At 41.2% G+C, this 16,640-nt stretch overlaps 1 protein-coding gene across 4 annotated transcripts in view; it reads left to right on the forward strand.

Annotated features, from left to right (window-relative positions):
- The window catches only part of fryl (furry homolog, like), a 281,561-nt gene that overhangs the window by 63,457 nt on the left and 201,464 nt on the right, over window positions 1-16,640 (forward strand). The window contains exons 1-2 of one of the 4 annotated variants that reach the window (XM_034180521.1): window positions 4,049-4,499; window positions 11,371-11,436. The exons of 1 other annotated variant lie outside the window; for it this stretch is intronic. In XM_034180521.1, coding sequence (XP_034036412.1) covers window positions 4,289-4,499; window positions 11,371-11,436 — 277 coding nt within the window. In that variant the 5' untranslated portion in view covers window positions 4,049-4,288. Of the gene's footprint in view, window positions 1-4,048; window positions 4,500-11,370; window positions 11,437-16,640 lie in introns of those variants that run through there. 2 more of the 4 variants (XM_034180529.1, XM_034180528.1) reach the window with 2 other exon arrangements.

Genomic DNA, 16,640 nt, shown 5'->3' on the forward strand with positions numbered 1-16,640 from the left:
TTGCCAGGGGTTGTATTCTGTCATTAACCTCTGGATCTGTTCCGAAATGTTTTAAATCAGCAATGATTAAACCATTACTTAAGAAATCTAATCTTGACCCTAGTGTATTGAAAAATTACAGGCCGATCTATCATTCTGTTCCAAAATTATACAATAGGTGGTTTCACGGCAGCTCATAGACCACCTCACTGAGAATGATCTTTTTGAGCCGCTGCAGTCTGCTTTTAGGAAATATCACTCCACAGAGACAGCGCTCACTAAAGTTGTGAATGATCTTCTGCGAGCAATGGACTCAGACACCACTACGGTTTTGGTGTTGTTATATCTCAGTGCTGCGTTTGATACCGTGGATCATCATATTTTGCTCAATAGGTTGGAGAATTCTTTTGAGATTACTGGAAATGCCCTTGCCTGGTTGACGTCATATCTGTCCACTCGTTCTCAATGTGTCTTGTATAATGGCACACTACCTCTGACCTTGCTGACATGAGATTTGGGGTTCCACAGGGATCTGTTTTAGGCCCCTTGCTTTTCTCCCTGTATGTGGCACCCCTTGGGCGTATACTGCGGAGTTTTGGGATTGCTTTTTATTGTTATGCTGATGATACTCAGTTGTACATGCTGATAATTGTGGGAAATCTCACTCCCATAAAATCCCTGGAGGACTGTCTTCTATTAGTGAGAAGTTGGATGTCTAGTAACTTCCTACTTTTAAACTTTGATAAGACTGAAATGATGGTTCTTGGTCCAGCGAGACATCGGCATCAGTTTGACCAGCTGGCGCTCAGCCTGGGTTCCTGTGTCATACATCATACGGACAAAATGAGGAACCCTGGGGTAATTTTTGATCCCACGTTGTCTTTTGACCTCCACATCAGGGATGATACTAGGACTGCTTTTTTCCATCTGAGAAATATATCGAGGATCCGCCCCATCCTGTCCATGGCTGATGCTGAGACCCTGATTCATGCTTTTGTTTCTTCTAGACTATATTATTGTAATGTTCTATTTTCAGGGTTACCACAGTCCAGCATTAGGGGTCTTCAGCTGGTTCAGAACGCTGCCGCCAGACTTCTGACATGTAGCAGAAGGTCTGAACATAACACATCCATTTTGGCATCTTTGCACTGGCTCCCTGTCTCTCTGAGAGCAGATTTTAAGGTTTTGTTATTGACTTATAAGGTTGTTCATGGACTGGCGCCATCTTATCTGGGTGATCTGGTGGAACTCTACGTGCCGGCCCGGTCGCAGGATGTGGGACTTCTCTGTGTTCCCAGGGTGAAGAAGAAGTTAGCAGGTCAAAGAGCCTTTTCGTATCGTGCATCCACCCTGTGGAACAGTCTTCCTGCAACCGTGAGGCAGTCTGAGTCTGTGGACATTTTTAAGTCAAGACTCAAAATGTATTTTTATTCTCTTTCTTATGGATAGTTTTTATTTTTTATTTGTTTTTTCTTTTACTTCTGTTTTTATTTATGTATTTGAATTTTTTATTCATTCTTAATTATTTATTCAATTTTATGTTGACTTGTTTTATGTAAGGCGCCTTGAGACGGCTTTTGCTGTGATTTGGTGCATTATAAGCTAATTAAATTAAATTAAATTGTTGTACATGTGAACTGCCTATGTGTGGAATGTACATACAGTATACATGTCAGCTATATCATGAACATTGTCCAGTTTTTATCCAGTGAAATTGTATTGGTTATGTGGTGGATGATATGTCACATCCCTAATTCAGTTGAGCCATCCTACCTGTGAAAGAACTTAAAGGAGACCTGCATTGAAATAAATGTGGTCAGATTTCAGAAAGAAATAGCTGATATGTATTTATAAGACCCTTATGAATGCAGTAAAGTAAATCTGTAAGCCCAAATTTGTAATTCAGCGGAGAAATCTTCGTTTAAAAATGACAAATTTGCAGCTAAAATTTAGCCCTCTGTGAAAACAGTTTGTACATCCGGATCATTTCCATGACGTCAGGGACGAGACGACGCGCTCCTGCCTTCAGTCCGATCCTGCGTTGAAATTGATTTTATCTGTTAGTAATGTTACTGTTATACACATCCTGGTTTCAATATCCACAAGTAAGCTGCAATGAATGTGAGATACAGCTCTGATACATGATACATGCTCAGATCAGCGGCGACATCGACAGCGGGCAACGTTCTTCCCCCACGCCTCTCTCTCTCTGCCTCCGCTGCGCTTAACGAGTGCATGCGCTCGTTAAATGCCGCTGCTGGCCACTCACACCCCGCTGTCTGCTGTGCAGCCGCAGACACGGCTCTTTCTACTGAATGGTGCAGCCTTGGCACAAGTCCAGATACTACGCTCGCCGTTTTAATGCGAAGCAGCTGGTGACACCTGTTGCTCGCAAGGACAGACTTGCGGCAAAATCCGCAGCGCCGCACGTCTCGGTAATCGGAGCCACAGAGCTCCGTGGCCGCTGAGAGAGGTTTATATCGTTTTAATGACTTGAATTCTTTGCGGGTCTCGCCTCTGTAGCCCGCGACGGTACACCAGAGGCGAAAGACAGTAGACTTTCAATGCAACACCACTCAATCAAACGGGCATATGAAAAAGTCCTCCAAAATAATTTTCAAGCGCAAATAAAAGAAATGTGTACTCACCAAGCGTACTCCAAGACAATATGAAGTTTAAAAAAAGTAGATCCTTCCAAGAAAAAGACATAAGACAAGAAAAAGGTGCAGATGAAACCTGACGTAAATCCCCAAATTACAGTTGGCGCGCGCAATGCATGCTGGGAGAGGGTCTTCTCCGTGATGTCTCGGCAGTGTCCATGATGAGAGGGACAGTTTTGCGGAGGGCTAAATGTTAGCTGTAAATTTGTTATTTTTAAATGAAGATTTCGCCGTTGAATGACAGATCTGGGCTTGCAGATTTACTTTACTACATTCAGAAGGATCTTATGTGTAAATATGTCATTTTTTGGTCCAAAGATCTCACTGCATTTATTTCAATGCAGGTCTACTTTAAGCTAAAATGTACTGGCCCTGTGGTCTGCTTCTCAGTGCATGATCCAGCATGCAAGTGCTCCAGTGTTGAGAACAACTGGAATAGGTCAAGGGGATGCTCACATAACATCTGGTTGCAGTAGAGAGATGGCTGCTTGTTGGGGGTGGGAATAGACTGGTTGTCCACTTGAGTGGTTACCATCCAGGATTCAGGAAAGCACTGTTTGGTGGATGCAGTAGTGCACTGAACCGTTTCATACTTAGACATGTCCTAACCTGCATTGTGAAAGCTGTCACTGATTAAGAATCGCGGCACCATACTTAATATTTTAACCGTCTATGCTGGTATTTACATAGATTGGAGTATTACGGCTGTGCTTTGCTTAATTTTTTGCACTCAGTCACATTGAATGGCAAATTGATCATTTCTTTTAAGAGTCAACAGCATAGTTTCTGTCCACAACCAGCGATATTCATAAAGGGTGTGAGTTTGCTGCAGGTACAAGTTGTGCAATTGAGCAGAGCACATCAGTCTGTCATTATCCTCTTTCAAAGACTGTGAGTTTGCTTATTCTGCTTCTCTTCTTAATACTGCAGCACAGTCAGAACGCAAGGCAAGCAAGGGAAATGTTTGTATTGTGTAAATTACTGAACAAGTGTTTGTCTGAACGCTATCTGGTGACCTCATTTGACCCATAGGTGTTGTCAAAAAATGATAAATGTAGCAGTTATGAAGGTTTTCCAGCTTTGAGTGAGGCCTATCATCATCTTCCTTCTCTCTTGGTCACTTTTTATTGGTGAGGGGTGCAGAGCAGCAGGGTGTGGTTGGTGTCGTCTCTGTTATGCCTGGCTACTTGCCCAGAATCATGTTATCTCCTGTGGAACATGTTCTTGTTCCACCCCAGATAAATGGCTGGCACCCAGGCATAGCCCTGCCCACTCACAGTTGCATCACAACCAAAGAAAAGTGCCGTGTCTGTTTGCTTTCTCCCTCCCATGTGATCAGAATTTCAGCATAGGAAGTTAGCCACTCTGTCAAGTAAGCCAGCTACAACGTAGTGCTTCTTCACTACGAGCTACAAAGAACACAAGAAATTTTGACAGCCATTTTTTTCCTCCCCCCTCTTCTTCTGAGGACAGTTTCTGGACTGGTACATGCAGGTCCATCAACTTTTGTGAAGGCCAGCATGTAGACATTTGTTGCAAAGTGGTTCTTTACGCTCGGTGCTCATCTGTCTCTGGCAGACAGGTAGTTTCTGTGGGAAAATAGCACAACTCAGGCTGTTGAACTACACAGAGTGAGAGTTTCCTCAAACATGGAATTTCTGAGGAGCTTAGTTCCAGCTGTTATCTCAGGGGAAGGATCCATTGAACATGTGGGAGAGATGCCGAAGGAGATGGGACCAAGGCTCCTTCACATGAAACGTCTGGGTTTGTTAGCCATGGGGCAGACTATTGAGGAAGACTTGGTAGACCTGGTGACTGACTCAACCAGGCCTGTCTGCATTAACAGAACCCGACTCAAAGGTATGAGTGACTAAACTGCATGTCAAAGCATTAGCTGTTTGTTGAATTAACCTCTGCTGACAAATCAGGCTGCTTCATAGGAAGCTTTCATAATTTTTAGTTTAGGATTATATTTAATTCCTCCTTGCAGTAGTTGTCACACAGGTTCATGTATATTATGAAGATTCTGTTTTTACTTTGAAAATAAACAGAAATTGGTGGTGTACAAGCAGACAAGCTATGGAGTACTACGTTTTTTTTTTTTTTTTTTTTGTTTTTTAGAAACATCAAAGTGTTGACCAGGCATGAGGGCACGACTGTACAAAACCCAGTCACACATTTCCAGTTAAAACCTGCTCTTAAGATTATTATTATTATTATTATTATTAACACACTTAACTGTATAATCACTAATTTCTATAAGAACATTTTAGCAAATGTGAAATAATTACACAAGCTTTAATCTGGGTCTGATGCATTCATTTCAATCACATGAAATTATGACTCATTGGCTTACAAATTATAATATATATTTTTGTAAGATACTAGGTTGTCATATGTTAAATATTGGTGCTTTCATAAAGGATGGATGAACAGATGGCATTTCTAATTTTGGTAGTCATCTCTAAATGTGGCAAAGCTTTGTCTCTCTGCAGGGATCTCCACATTCATAAAAGAATTCCAGGAACACAAGTTGTATGTTGGAGAATGTACAGTAGGGATACATTTTATTTTTTTCCCTCAAAAACATTTCCTGTATCATATATAGATGAGCTTTCGTGCATAAGTAACTAAAGTGAACTCACTTTTGAGTCAGCCATGAATCCACATTTGTACTTTTATGTAAAACTTGTTCGAATATGGGTAAGGTTGCATATCACTCTTGGCTTTCAATAAATTCTTAGTATTTGTAAGGTTTCAGTGGTGATCAGATTGTATTGCTGAGTCATCATGCTTTTTCTCTTTTTTGTTTATTATTTGTTTATTAGATTTTGGAAATACACCCAAATGCAACAGAGTATAAAAATTTCAAAGTTGGTCATGAGTGAACTTTATTGATCAAAAAAAAAAAAAAACACAAAACAAAACAGTGATTTTCATTGGATTCTAGCAAAAGCTTATCAGAATATTATACAGGACAAAATGTTGTATCCCTAATGTACAGGCCTCTGAGGCATTGTGAGACTGTGTTTGATACTTACAATTAACTGACGGCAGTGAGGGAAAAATAAAAGGCCACTATCAAGGTACCAGTAGATTCAGTAGATTCTCACAAATCCAACAAGACCAAGCATTCATGATATGCACACTCTTAAAGCTATGAAATTGGGCTATTGGTAAAAAAAAAAAAAAGATCTACTGGTACCTTGTTTCCCATGTAACAATAAGAAATATACTCAAAACCTGGATTAATCTTTTGAGTCACATAACACTACTATTATTCTGAACACTACTGTATATGTGGCCCAAATCTGATAATTTTCCAATTATATGACACAGATCTGATTTTACATATTTACATTGTCTTTGGAATGTTCATAAATGTCCAAACAGTTGAACTGGCATTCAGGCCATATTATCAAGTAATATGAACACAGCCAGAGCGAGGGAGCACAAGGTACACAGAGGTACACATAACCTGAGCTCATGACATATGCACAAACAGGAAGACATGAGTCATTCCTATTTCTATTTAAATAGAACTTGTTGTTGTTTTGACTCCACATGGACTCTTCTTTTCGAAATGTGTGCAGTGCACCACAGATGTTCACATGACCGTAATGTGGAGCTGGCTGTTGTCATATTAAAATCAGTGTCTGTAGTAAAACTTCCAGTAAATACAAATGATTCTTTTCTGCTCTTCATTAGTGAGATGTGCTGTGGTGCCCAGGGAGTATGGTACTGTGCTTCTTATCCCTTTAAATTAATTTTATGCTCCGTTTACACATAACGACAAGTCACGAATGCCATGAAGTGTACATTCTTGGCCGCTTATCACGAATGTGATGATTTGAGGCAGATGTGTCAGGTGTCCTCAGGAACTGCTGCAACCCGTTACCACGCGTTACGATTAATGGCACGTGTTGCTGGCGAATTATCAGGAACCATTACGCACGGTCAAGAATAATGTTCTGTGCTGTTCTGTGCTATTGCATGTAACAGCGCATGGTTACATTCTGTCATGTTGTGAATGAAGCGAATTGTCTCCACATACACACCCATATTCATCCATCACCTGCTGTACAGTTCAGATCACTCCAGTTTGCTACTCAAAATCCACAGCAGAAGAACTTTGTGATTGCACGCTTAGTTGGGCTGTGTGCCATGGAGTGGTGCAGAGAGGAGGAGACGGAGAGAGCCACATGTGTGGCTCTACGCGGCTCTTGTCTTGCACACTTTCCCAAACATCAGGTGTAGCAGCAGGTGCAACACCTGCAGGAGCGCGCTGATGAGCACTGGAACAAATCTTTTAGCCGACTTGGCGTCACTGTCCTCCTTCAGCACACTGCAGCAATGAAACTGAATGCAGTGAGCAGGATTTAATTGTGCGCAAGTCAGAGAAGAATGCTGTCACTCTATTAAGGATCACCACTAATCAAGATGGATCAACACGCTCAGTTGCAACCTCCACGACATGAGGCAAAATGAGGGTGGTGCGTGACATTCGGTGGTTTTTCCATCGAGTGAAAGCTCCTCTTTCCATGACAAAAAATCCTGTAACAGTGGAATGTGCCGTTCATTTCCAAACTGGACGCTGTGTTTTATCCGGGACGTCGTCTGACTAGCACAGGAATTGTGAAAAGACGTGGACATCAGCACTTTTTCGGCACATTGAGACAGACGTACGGAGGAATTCCGCGCGTCACGGCGGTGCCGCATGGCGCACAGCAACGCCGTGATGAAGCCTCACGGGACATGTTCTGGCATATCCAGGCACATCCACAATTTCTCAGATAATCACTCAATGGAAAAACCACCGACAGCTGTCTGAACGTCATCTCAAAGCCGTCCTGTGAGACCAAAATGGAGGTGGTTTTGTCTCACTCCAGTAGCAAATCCATCGTGACGCGCAAAGCCTCCGCTCGGCTTTCCATGACAAAATCTCTTGTTAAAAGTGAAATCTGCCGGAAAATGGTTGATGTCCAGCTCTTGTGATAACCAGAGAAATGGCACACGATGGTCACGGATCCAGACAGCCATCCGTTTAGAAATGAAATGGTCGTTCAGCCTGTCGATGGCGGCTTCGGAGCGCGGCGCGCCCCACAGCCGCTAGGGGCCATCCTTAATGCGACAGTAACACTCCTTAATCTCTACCAAGCCCGTAACATTTTCTCCTAAAGCCAGATAAATTTTTCTAATGGTTTCCAGCTGCCAGTCTCTAACAGTTTCTGAAAAAATTCTGATGGAAAAAAAGCCCAAATTATTCCGCCATTTCCTGACAGTGAAAATCCGACGAGGGGGTGGACCACTCCTCACTCAAAGCCTGCTCACAGGCGAATGACGCAACCGATAGGCATGGAAAAACTCATGCATGCGCACGAGAGTTCAAGCTTGTCTGACGCAATCACACGTGATTCAAATCCATATGGTTTTTGAAAAAAATAATAAGGTCAGATACTTTTCTAATAGACCTCATAATGCTATACAAACTAAAGCTTAATGGTGCTCCAACACATCCTAAACATGTCAAAAGTCTTGATGAATCCTTCTGGCACTTAGAAATTCAAGATGGCCTCCACACGTGATTTTCAAGCTTTATTTAGTATAGCCTTATCATGAAAATAGCAAAATTTCAATGCTTTTGAGCTACCTCTAAAAATGTATTTACAGTGGCTTGCAAAAGTGTTCAGCCCCTTGGTATTTCATGCATTTTAATTTGTTTATGGGATTTCAAATACAAAAAGTAAATCAGGCTTCTCAATATAAAAATTTCTAAAATTACCTTCTTTAGACTCAGACTGAAAGTAAATCTCTATAACATGATGTAAATTAATTAAAAAAAAATATAAAATCCAAGATGATGGGTTGCATAATTAATCAGCCTCTTTGGTGTAATACCAGGAAACAATCAGTTTAATTGCCAGTTTTCTTCAGACAAGTCAGTTATGAAGAAATACAAACAGTATGACAGTCTCTGGTAAATCTTTGTGGAGTAGACAGTTCTCAAAAACTGAGTGACTGTGGAAGAAGGAGAAGAGTGAGGAAAGCCACAAAGACACCCAGACAACCCAGAAGAAGTTACAGACTTCTGTGACTGTGATTGGAGAAATTGTGCATTGTGCATGTTTTGCATTTTGTATCCCCAGTTATGCAGCTTCAGGATAAAGTGGTATAGAGGATGTTTTTACTAAAAAGAAGACCTGAAAGTTCAGCTACAATTTGCCAGAAGGTACATCTGAGATGCAAGCCTAGATTTAATGTTTTGGTGAAAGAAAATCCTCCTCTGTACCACTTCATCATGAAGCTGTATAACTGGGGATACAAAACCCAAAACATGCACTGTGCACAATTTCTCCAATCACAGCCACAGAAGCCTATAACTTCTTCTGGTTTGTCTGGGTGTCTTGGTGGCTTTCCTCACTCTTCTCCTTCTTGCACAGTCACTCAGTTTTTGAGAGCTGTCTACTCCACACAGATTTACCATAGAGTGCCATACTGTTTGTATTTCTTCATAACTGTTGTAAATAAAGTTCAAAACATATTCAGTGACTTGGAAATGTTCATGTATCCATCCCCTGACTTGTCTGAAGAAAAGTGGCAATTAAACTGATTATTTACAGGTATTATACCAAAGGGGCTGATTACTTATGCAACCCATCATCTTGGCTTTTTTTATTTTTAATTAATTTATATCAAGTTGTAGAGATTTACTTTTAGTTTGAGTCTAAGGAAGATAATTTTCGAAATTTTTGTAGTGAGAAGCCTGATTTACACTCAACAAAAATATAAACGCAACACTTTTGGTTTTGCTCCCATTTTGTATGAGATGAACTCAAAGGTCTAAAACTTTTTCCACATACACAATATCACCATTTCCCTCAAATATTGTTCACAAACCAGTCTAAATCTGCGATAGTGAGCACTTCTCCTTTGCTGAGATAATCCATCCCACCTCACAGGTGTGCCATATCAAGATGCTGATTAGACACCATGATTAGTGCACAGGTGTGCCTTAGACTGCCCACAATAAAAGGCCACTCTGAAAGGCGCAGTTTTATCACACAGCACAATGCCACAGATGTCGCAAGATTTGAGGGAGCGTGCAATTGGCATGCTGACAGCAGGAATGTCAACCAGAGCTGTTGCTCGTGTATTGAATGTTCATTTCTCTACCATAAGCCGTCTCCAAAGGCGTTTCAGAGAATTTGGCAGTACATCCAACCAGCCTCACAACCGCAGACCACGTGTAACCACACCAGCCCAGGACCTCCACATCCAGCATGTTCACCTCCAAGATCGTCTGAGACCAGCCACTTGGACAGCTGCTGAAACAATCGGTTTGCATAACCAAAGAATTTCTGCACAAACTGTCAGAAACCGTCTCAGGGAAGCTCATCTGCATGCTCGTCGTCCTCTTGGGGGTCTCGACCTGACTCCAGTTTGTCGTCGTAACCGACTTGAGTGGGCAAATGCTCACATTTGCTGGTGTTTGGCACGTTGGAGAGGTGTTCTCTTCACGAATGAATCCCGGTTCACACTGTTCAGGGCAGATGGCAGACAGCGTGTGTGGCGTCGTGTGGGTGAGCGGTTTTCTGATGTCAATGTTGTGGATCGAGTGGCCCATGGTGGCGGTGGGGTTATGGTATGGGCAGGCGTCTGTTATGGACGAAGAACACAGGTGCATTTTATTGATGGCATTTTGAATGCACAGAGATACCGTGACGAAATCCTGAGGCCCATTGTTGTGCCATACATCCAAGAACATCACCTCATGTTACAGCAGGATAATGCACGGCCCCATGTTGCAAGGATCTGTACACAATTCTTGGAAGCTGAAAATGTCATGGTGTCTAATCAGCATCTTGATATGGCACACCTGTGAGGTGGGATGGATTATCTCAGCAAAGGAGAAGTGCTCACTATCACAGATTTAGACTGGTTTGTGAACAATATTTGAGGGAAATGGTGATATTGTGTATGTGGAAAAAGTTTTAGATCTTTGAGTTCATCTCATACAAAATGGGAGCAAAACCAAAAGTGTTGCATTTATATTTTTGTTGAGTGTACTTTTTGCATTTCAAATGCCATAAACAAATTAAAATGCATGAAATACCAAGGGGCTGAATACTTTTGAAAACCACTCTATCCAAACAACATTTTACACAGCGTGTCATCTCATCAATTGGAACCTATTCAGGGGGTCAGAGTATTAAATTTCAAAACTTTGCAAAATAAGGACCACACTAGTGCTCATTAATGGTGAGCAGTAGCTCCAGTCCTACCTCCACAAATGTTTATGTAATTGACCTGTGTGAATCAATTCAAATTCATCCACATCATGCTTCTAAGGATCAAAATTTAATTTGGCAAATTTCATTAAGCACACGTTTTCATGCCAGATGCCCTTTTTGACGCAAGTACATAGTACATGTGTACAAGTAATAGTCACAGATGGTTTTCAACTGGGAATCTTCTGCTTTGTTAGTAAGCACACTAACTGCTTGGCTACCAGGCTAAATGGAAGCATTACCAGTGTTTATACTATGCTTTGCTTTAGAGTTTTGGAGTGACATGAATACTAAACTTTTGCTTTAGCTTTTGTTTATGTTGCACAGAGTGCCAATTATGTCCGAATCCACGCTTCATACTGTCAGGTGGTGAGATAGCTTTCTGCAGTGTGCATGGGTCACATCATATCTGAATCTCTTTTCTTTTCTTTCTTTCTTACTAGGAAAGTTTCGCCATATCAGAAAAATCTCCATTTTACATCTTACAGGTGGTGGTAGGGGTCATCATGGTGAGTTATATGAGAGCTGTAATTGCCACAGTAGTTGACAGCTGATACTACGGGCAGATACAGAGTTGGTTGCATTAGGATTAAGTGTTGTTTAACCTACATCATGGTCAGTTTCACACTGTTTAAACCAGAGCACAGTGCCTCTCCTAGTTGTTGAAGTGGAATGACCTCAGTTGGCTTTTAAGGTGGTGCCGCTCTTTTCTTTGTCATGGGTCATTGAATAACATGATGACATCACTAAATTGTTAGATGTGCAACTACATTTCTGGGAAGGTTTCAACAAGACACATATTTAGTTAAGGGTGCAGCATGTTTCCTGGTTGATTGTTTGGAATTGAACAGTGGTATGCCCTTTCAGGTTGTACCTCTGTAATTGCAGTTCATACCGTTCTTATGGTAATATAGCACGGACACATACTTTTTGAGTTTCTGAACTACTTACTACTCAGTAGTTGTAAAAAAAAAAAAAAAATACAAAAAAATACAAACTCATCATTCTGGCCATTATAGCCAAAACAGGTGATTTGGAAACTTTAAATGGTCTGTAAGTGTGAGTGAGAGTGTGTTTGTCCGTTGGTTTGTGGCCCTGCATTGGACTGGCGGCCCGCTCAGGATTTACTCCGCTTCTCGTCCAGTGATCACTAGCATAGGCTCCAGCACCCCTGTGACTCAAATTGGAATAAGCAGGGAAAGAAAATGGATGGATTGTCGTCTGCAGCACCATGTGGTAGATGATGACGTGAAATACGGTAATTTTGTAGTGTTAACACTAATTAAATCACTGGACAAGCAAGTTAATTTAATTGAAACATACAACAGTTTTGAGGCTTGAGAATGTGGCTCTAATTGTTGCTTAACCCTCTGAGGTCTTGGTGTATTTTCTCTCTTCACTTTGTCACTTAGTAATTCACCTTTTATGGTACTTTTTTGTATAATGTCCATATGTTGCACCTCAGAATGTTCAGAACGATGTCAGATTTCAGAATATGTGTCAAATAATGGTCTAAAACACTGTATGGAGAAATAATTCAGCTCTAAGAAAAAAATGTTGGTAGAAAGCCCTTCAGATCTTTATTGGAAAAATGCCTTTACAGTGCATCCAAAGTATTCACAGCGCTGCACTTTTTCCACATTTTCTGTTACAGCTTTATTCCAAAATGGATGAGATTTATTTTTTTCATCAAAGTTCAACAAACAATACCCCGTAATGACAGTGCGACATTTTTTATTTATTTTAGGTTTGTTTTTGTTTTTTTTGTTTTTTGCAAATTTTTAAATAGAAATTAACAAAATAAAAATATTAAAAAAAAACCCTAAGGAATCACATGTACATAAGTTTTCACACCGTTTGCCATGAAGCTCAAACTTGAGCTCAGGTACATCCTGTTTCCAATGATCATCCTTGTGATGACAGATTTATTGGAGTCCACCTGGGGTAAACTCAGTTGATTGGACATGATTTGGAAAGACACACACCTCTCTACATATAAGGTCCCACAGTTTACAGTGCATGTCAGCATTTCTTTGGGCAGTATGGTGGCTTAGTGGTTAGCATTGTTGGCTCACAGCAAGAAGGTCATGGGATTGATTCACACCTGTGGCCTTTCTGTGTGGAGTTTCCATGTTCTCCCCATGTTTGCGTGGATTCCCTCCAGGTGCTCTGGCTTCCTCCCACATCCAAAAGACATTTAGTTCATGTGAATTGGAAACTTTATAATTGTCCAGGTCTCTCTTGTAAAAGAGATCTTGATCTCAATGGGATTCACCTGGCTAAATAAAGGTTAAATTTAGATCTCAGAGCACAAACCAAGCATGAAGTCAAAGGAACTGTCTGCAGATGTGAGACAGGATTGTCTTGAGGCAAATCTTGGGAAGGGTACAGAAACATTTCTGCTGCTTTTAAGGTCCCAATGAGCACAGTGGCCTCCATCCTCAGTAAATGGAAGAAGTTTGGATCCACCAGGATTTTTCCTAGAGCTGGCCACCTGTCTAAACTGAGCAATTGGGTGAAAAGGGCCTTAGTCAGGGAGGTGACCAAGAACCTGACATACATTCTGTAAGAATTCCAGCATTCCTCTGTGGAGAGAGGAGAACCTTCAGAAGGACAACCATCTCTGCAGCAAACCACCAATCAGTCCTGTATTATAGAGTCTCCAGACAGAAGCCACTCCTTAGTAAAAGTCACATGGTAGCCCACCTTGAGTTTGCCAAAAGGCACCTGAAGGACTCTCAGACCATGAGAAACAAAGTTCTCTGGTCTGATGAGACAAAGATTGAACTTTTTGGCGTGAATGTCAGGTGTCATGTTTGGAGGAAACCAGGCACCATCCCTACAGTGAAGCATGGTGGTGGCAGCATCATGCTGTGGGGATGTTTTTCAGCAGTAGGAACTGGAGACTAGTCAGGCTTGAGGGAAAGATGAATGTAGCAATATACAGAGACATCCTGGATGAAAACCTGCTCCAGAGCGCTCTTGACCTCAGACTGGGGTGACGGTTCATCTTTCAGCAGGATAATGACCCTAAGCACACAGCCAAGATATCAAAGGAGGGGCTTCAGGACAACTCTGTGAATGTCCTTGAGAGGCCCAGCCAGAACCCAGACTTGAATCAGATTGAACATCTCTGGAGAGATCTGAAAATGGCCGTGCACAGACACTCCCTATCCAACCTGATGGAGTTTGAGAGGTGCTGCAAAGAGGAATGAACAAAACTGCCCAAAGATCAGTGCATCAAGCTTGTGGCATCATATTCAAGAAGACTTGAGGCTGTTATTGCTGCCAAAGGTGCATCAACAAAGTATTGATCAACTGTGTTGTCATTATTGAGTGCTGTGAGTAGAATTTCAACGGAAACACTGAATTAATTCCATTTTGAAAAATGGCTGTAACATAACAAACTGTGGAAAAAGTGAATCGCTGTGTATACCTTCTGGATACACTGTTGGTTGCGATGTCAATTTGGGATAGGGTAAAGGCAAAGAAGAGGTGAAAATGTGCAAAAAAAAAATATTAATACAACACATATTAAGCAGTATAACTAAAGCATTACAAAACTGGGTTACACTCTTACACCATACACTAATTTCTGAATGAATTTAAATAAAATTATATAAGCAGCACTTAAATGTATCGATGATGATATGTGTAGAATGTTGGATGTTCACTATGTTTTTATGTCTAATTCCTTTTGTGAAAGACTGAATAAAATTAGTGTTTTCCAATAGTTGAAAAGGCTGTTGTTCTAATTTTTGTTGAGATTACAAGCATTTCTTCCCGTGTCCTGTCAGTAGAAAATGAGCAACTTTATACAGCAAATTCTCATACACTGGCACTGCACACCATGAGTCTGCTGAAAGGAGGAGGTGGTGACAGAACCATATGACCATCCTGAGCCTCAGCCATTGGCTGTGAGGTACATATAGTTTCATGAGAGGGTCCTTTTTAAAGCTGACAATTTGTAATTTCAAGACCCGATTGAATGTAGACTCTGATTATCCATTGCTGACATCTGTTTATTGAAATTTGCCTAAAAACAGGTGGATGTGCCCACGAGTCCATTGACTTCAGAGGGTTGAGTTTTTGTGACGCTACAGTTTAAATTCTCTGTAATAGTTCTATGTATTTGATATAAAAACTTTGTCTCGGCGATAGGCAAAGACGCTATCACCTACAATCAATAAGGTCTCTTAAATTTTATATAAAAAAAAATGTCTTGCTTTGAGCAAAGTTTACCCTGCTCCTTGAAAGTTTAGGTCCTTGTGAAAAATGTAACGACTCAATGATTTTTACCGTTTTATAGTTTTAAAGGCTTGTGGCTGTGTGAATTGATTGTTCAGACCTCGAGTCAGCAGTGCAAAAAGTCCATTGACTTATGCCACCATTTCCATGATTACTGTGTTATAGGGAAAATGACTTTATAATGAATTATGCAGATAAGAAAGGTATTTTAGGTTGGGGGAAAAAACGAAACAAAAGTGATGAATGGCTGCACAGACGAGACCCCCCCCCCCAAAATCGGTGGCTCTGCTCACAGTCCCAGCCTTGATTTTCTTGTTGAAAAAATGGTGTCAGTAGTGTACAGAGACCAGCTGATCAATTCCATGGTTAATCCAATATAGTTTAAAGAATTCACAGTCCGGTGAAGAAGGGACTTTGAAGGTTGGAGCAGCGAGAGAGGAGAAGATGCGACCACCCTCGCCGCAGTCCCAAGCAAGATAAATGCATCTCAATAGTGTTTTTAAATTGTAGTAATAGTGTTTAGTAAATTTATCTCTGGATTTTTGAGCAGATATGCTACATTGGTACTGAAACATTCTGAGTCATGGCTATAATTATTTTTTAAGTCATTTTAGACAACTGAAAGAACTTGAAATGCGCTCATATTAATAAATTTACCAAATGCTGTCATGTTTGCCAGCTTCATCCAGGACACGTTTACATTTGTTGAAGCCAATTTGATATAAATGTGGCACTATAAAGCATATGTGCATACACTTTTAAAAGCTCTGAAAAGCTCCAAATTTAATTGGTCATTTGATCGCTGGTATCCTGACCACATGGTGGCAGTGATGCAGTGAGTCCTTATGTGTTGTGCAGATATTCGCAATGAAGAAGAAATGCATCCAGATTGGACTACATTTTGAAGAAGTGTCAGGTGGCAAACACGTGGTGTTCAGCTGTCATCAGTAGTTTCATTCTGAGCAGTCATTACCTGCCCGTGGTTGCAGGGATTATTATTGTTGTTATTATTCATCATCTTCAGGCCAAAAGGCTCAGAGATGCATTACTGTGATCATTTGGTGGGAAGTCCGTCATTGGCCTGGAATACAAAACAATACATTTTGGCAAAATGAACGGTGTACTTTGTGCTGCACCTTGCACCTTGTCCACACCACCAAAGAAGTCGTCACGCACGATCGCCAGCCAGAGAGCTATGTCCAGGTCCATGCCATACTTATGTGGGCAGATGTCCTCCATGGTTCCGCTGTGATTAAGCTCACCTCTTTGTACAGGGGTTGACCATGGCTGCCAGCATGAGACATTTTCCCATGGTGGTCCTGATTTAGAATAAGTAGAAAAAGAATAAGCTGTTGCGGACAGGTGTGTCCACCCCACTAACCATGAGCCACGGTTGCTGGAGTCTTTTGGCCACTTACACAAGTGGCTCTCTCGCAGATCATCTCTGCTATTTTAGTGTTCTCCC

This window comes from Thalassophryne amazonica, chromosome 10 (assembly GCF_902500255.1).
Source record: "Thalassophryne amazonica chromosome 10, fThaAma1.1, whole genome shotgun sequence".
Classification (NCBI taxonomy): domain Eukaryota; kingdom Metazoa; phylum Chordata; class Actinopteri; order Batrachoidiformes; family Batrachoididae; genus Thalassophryne; species Thalassophryne amazonica.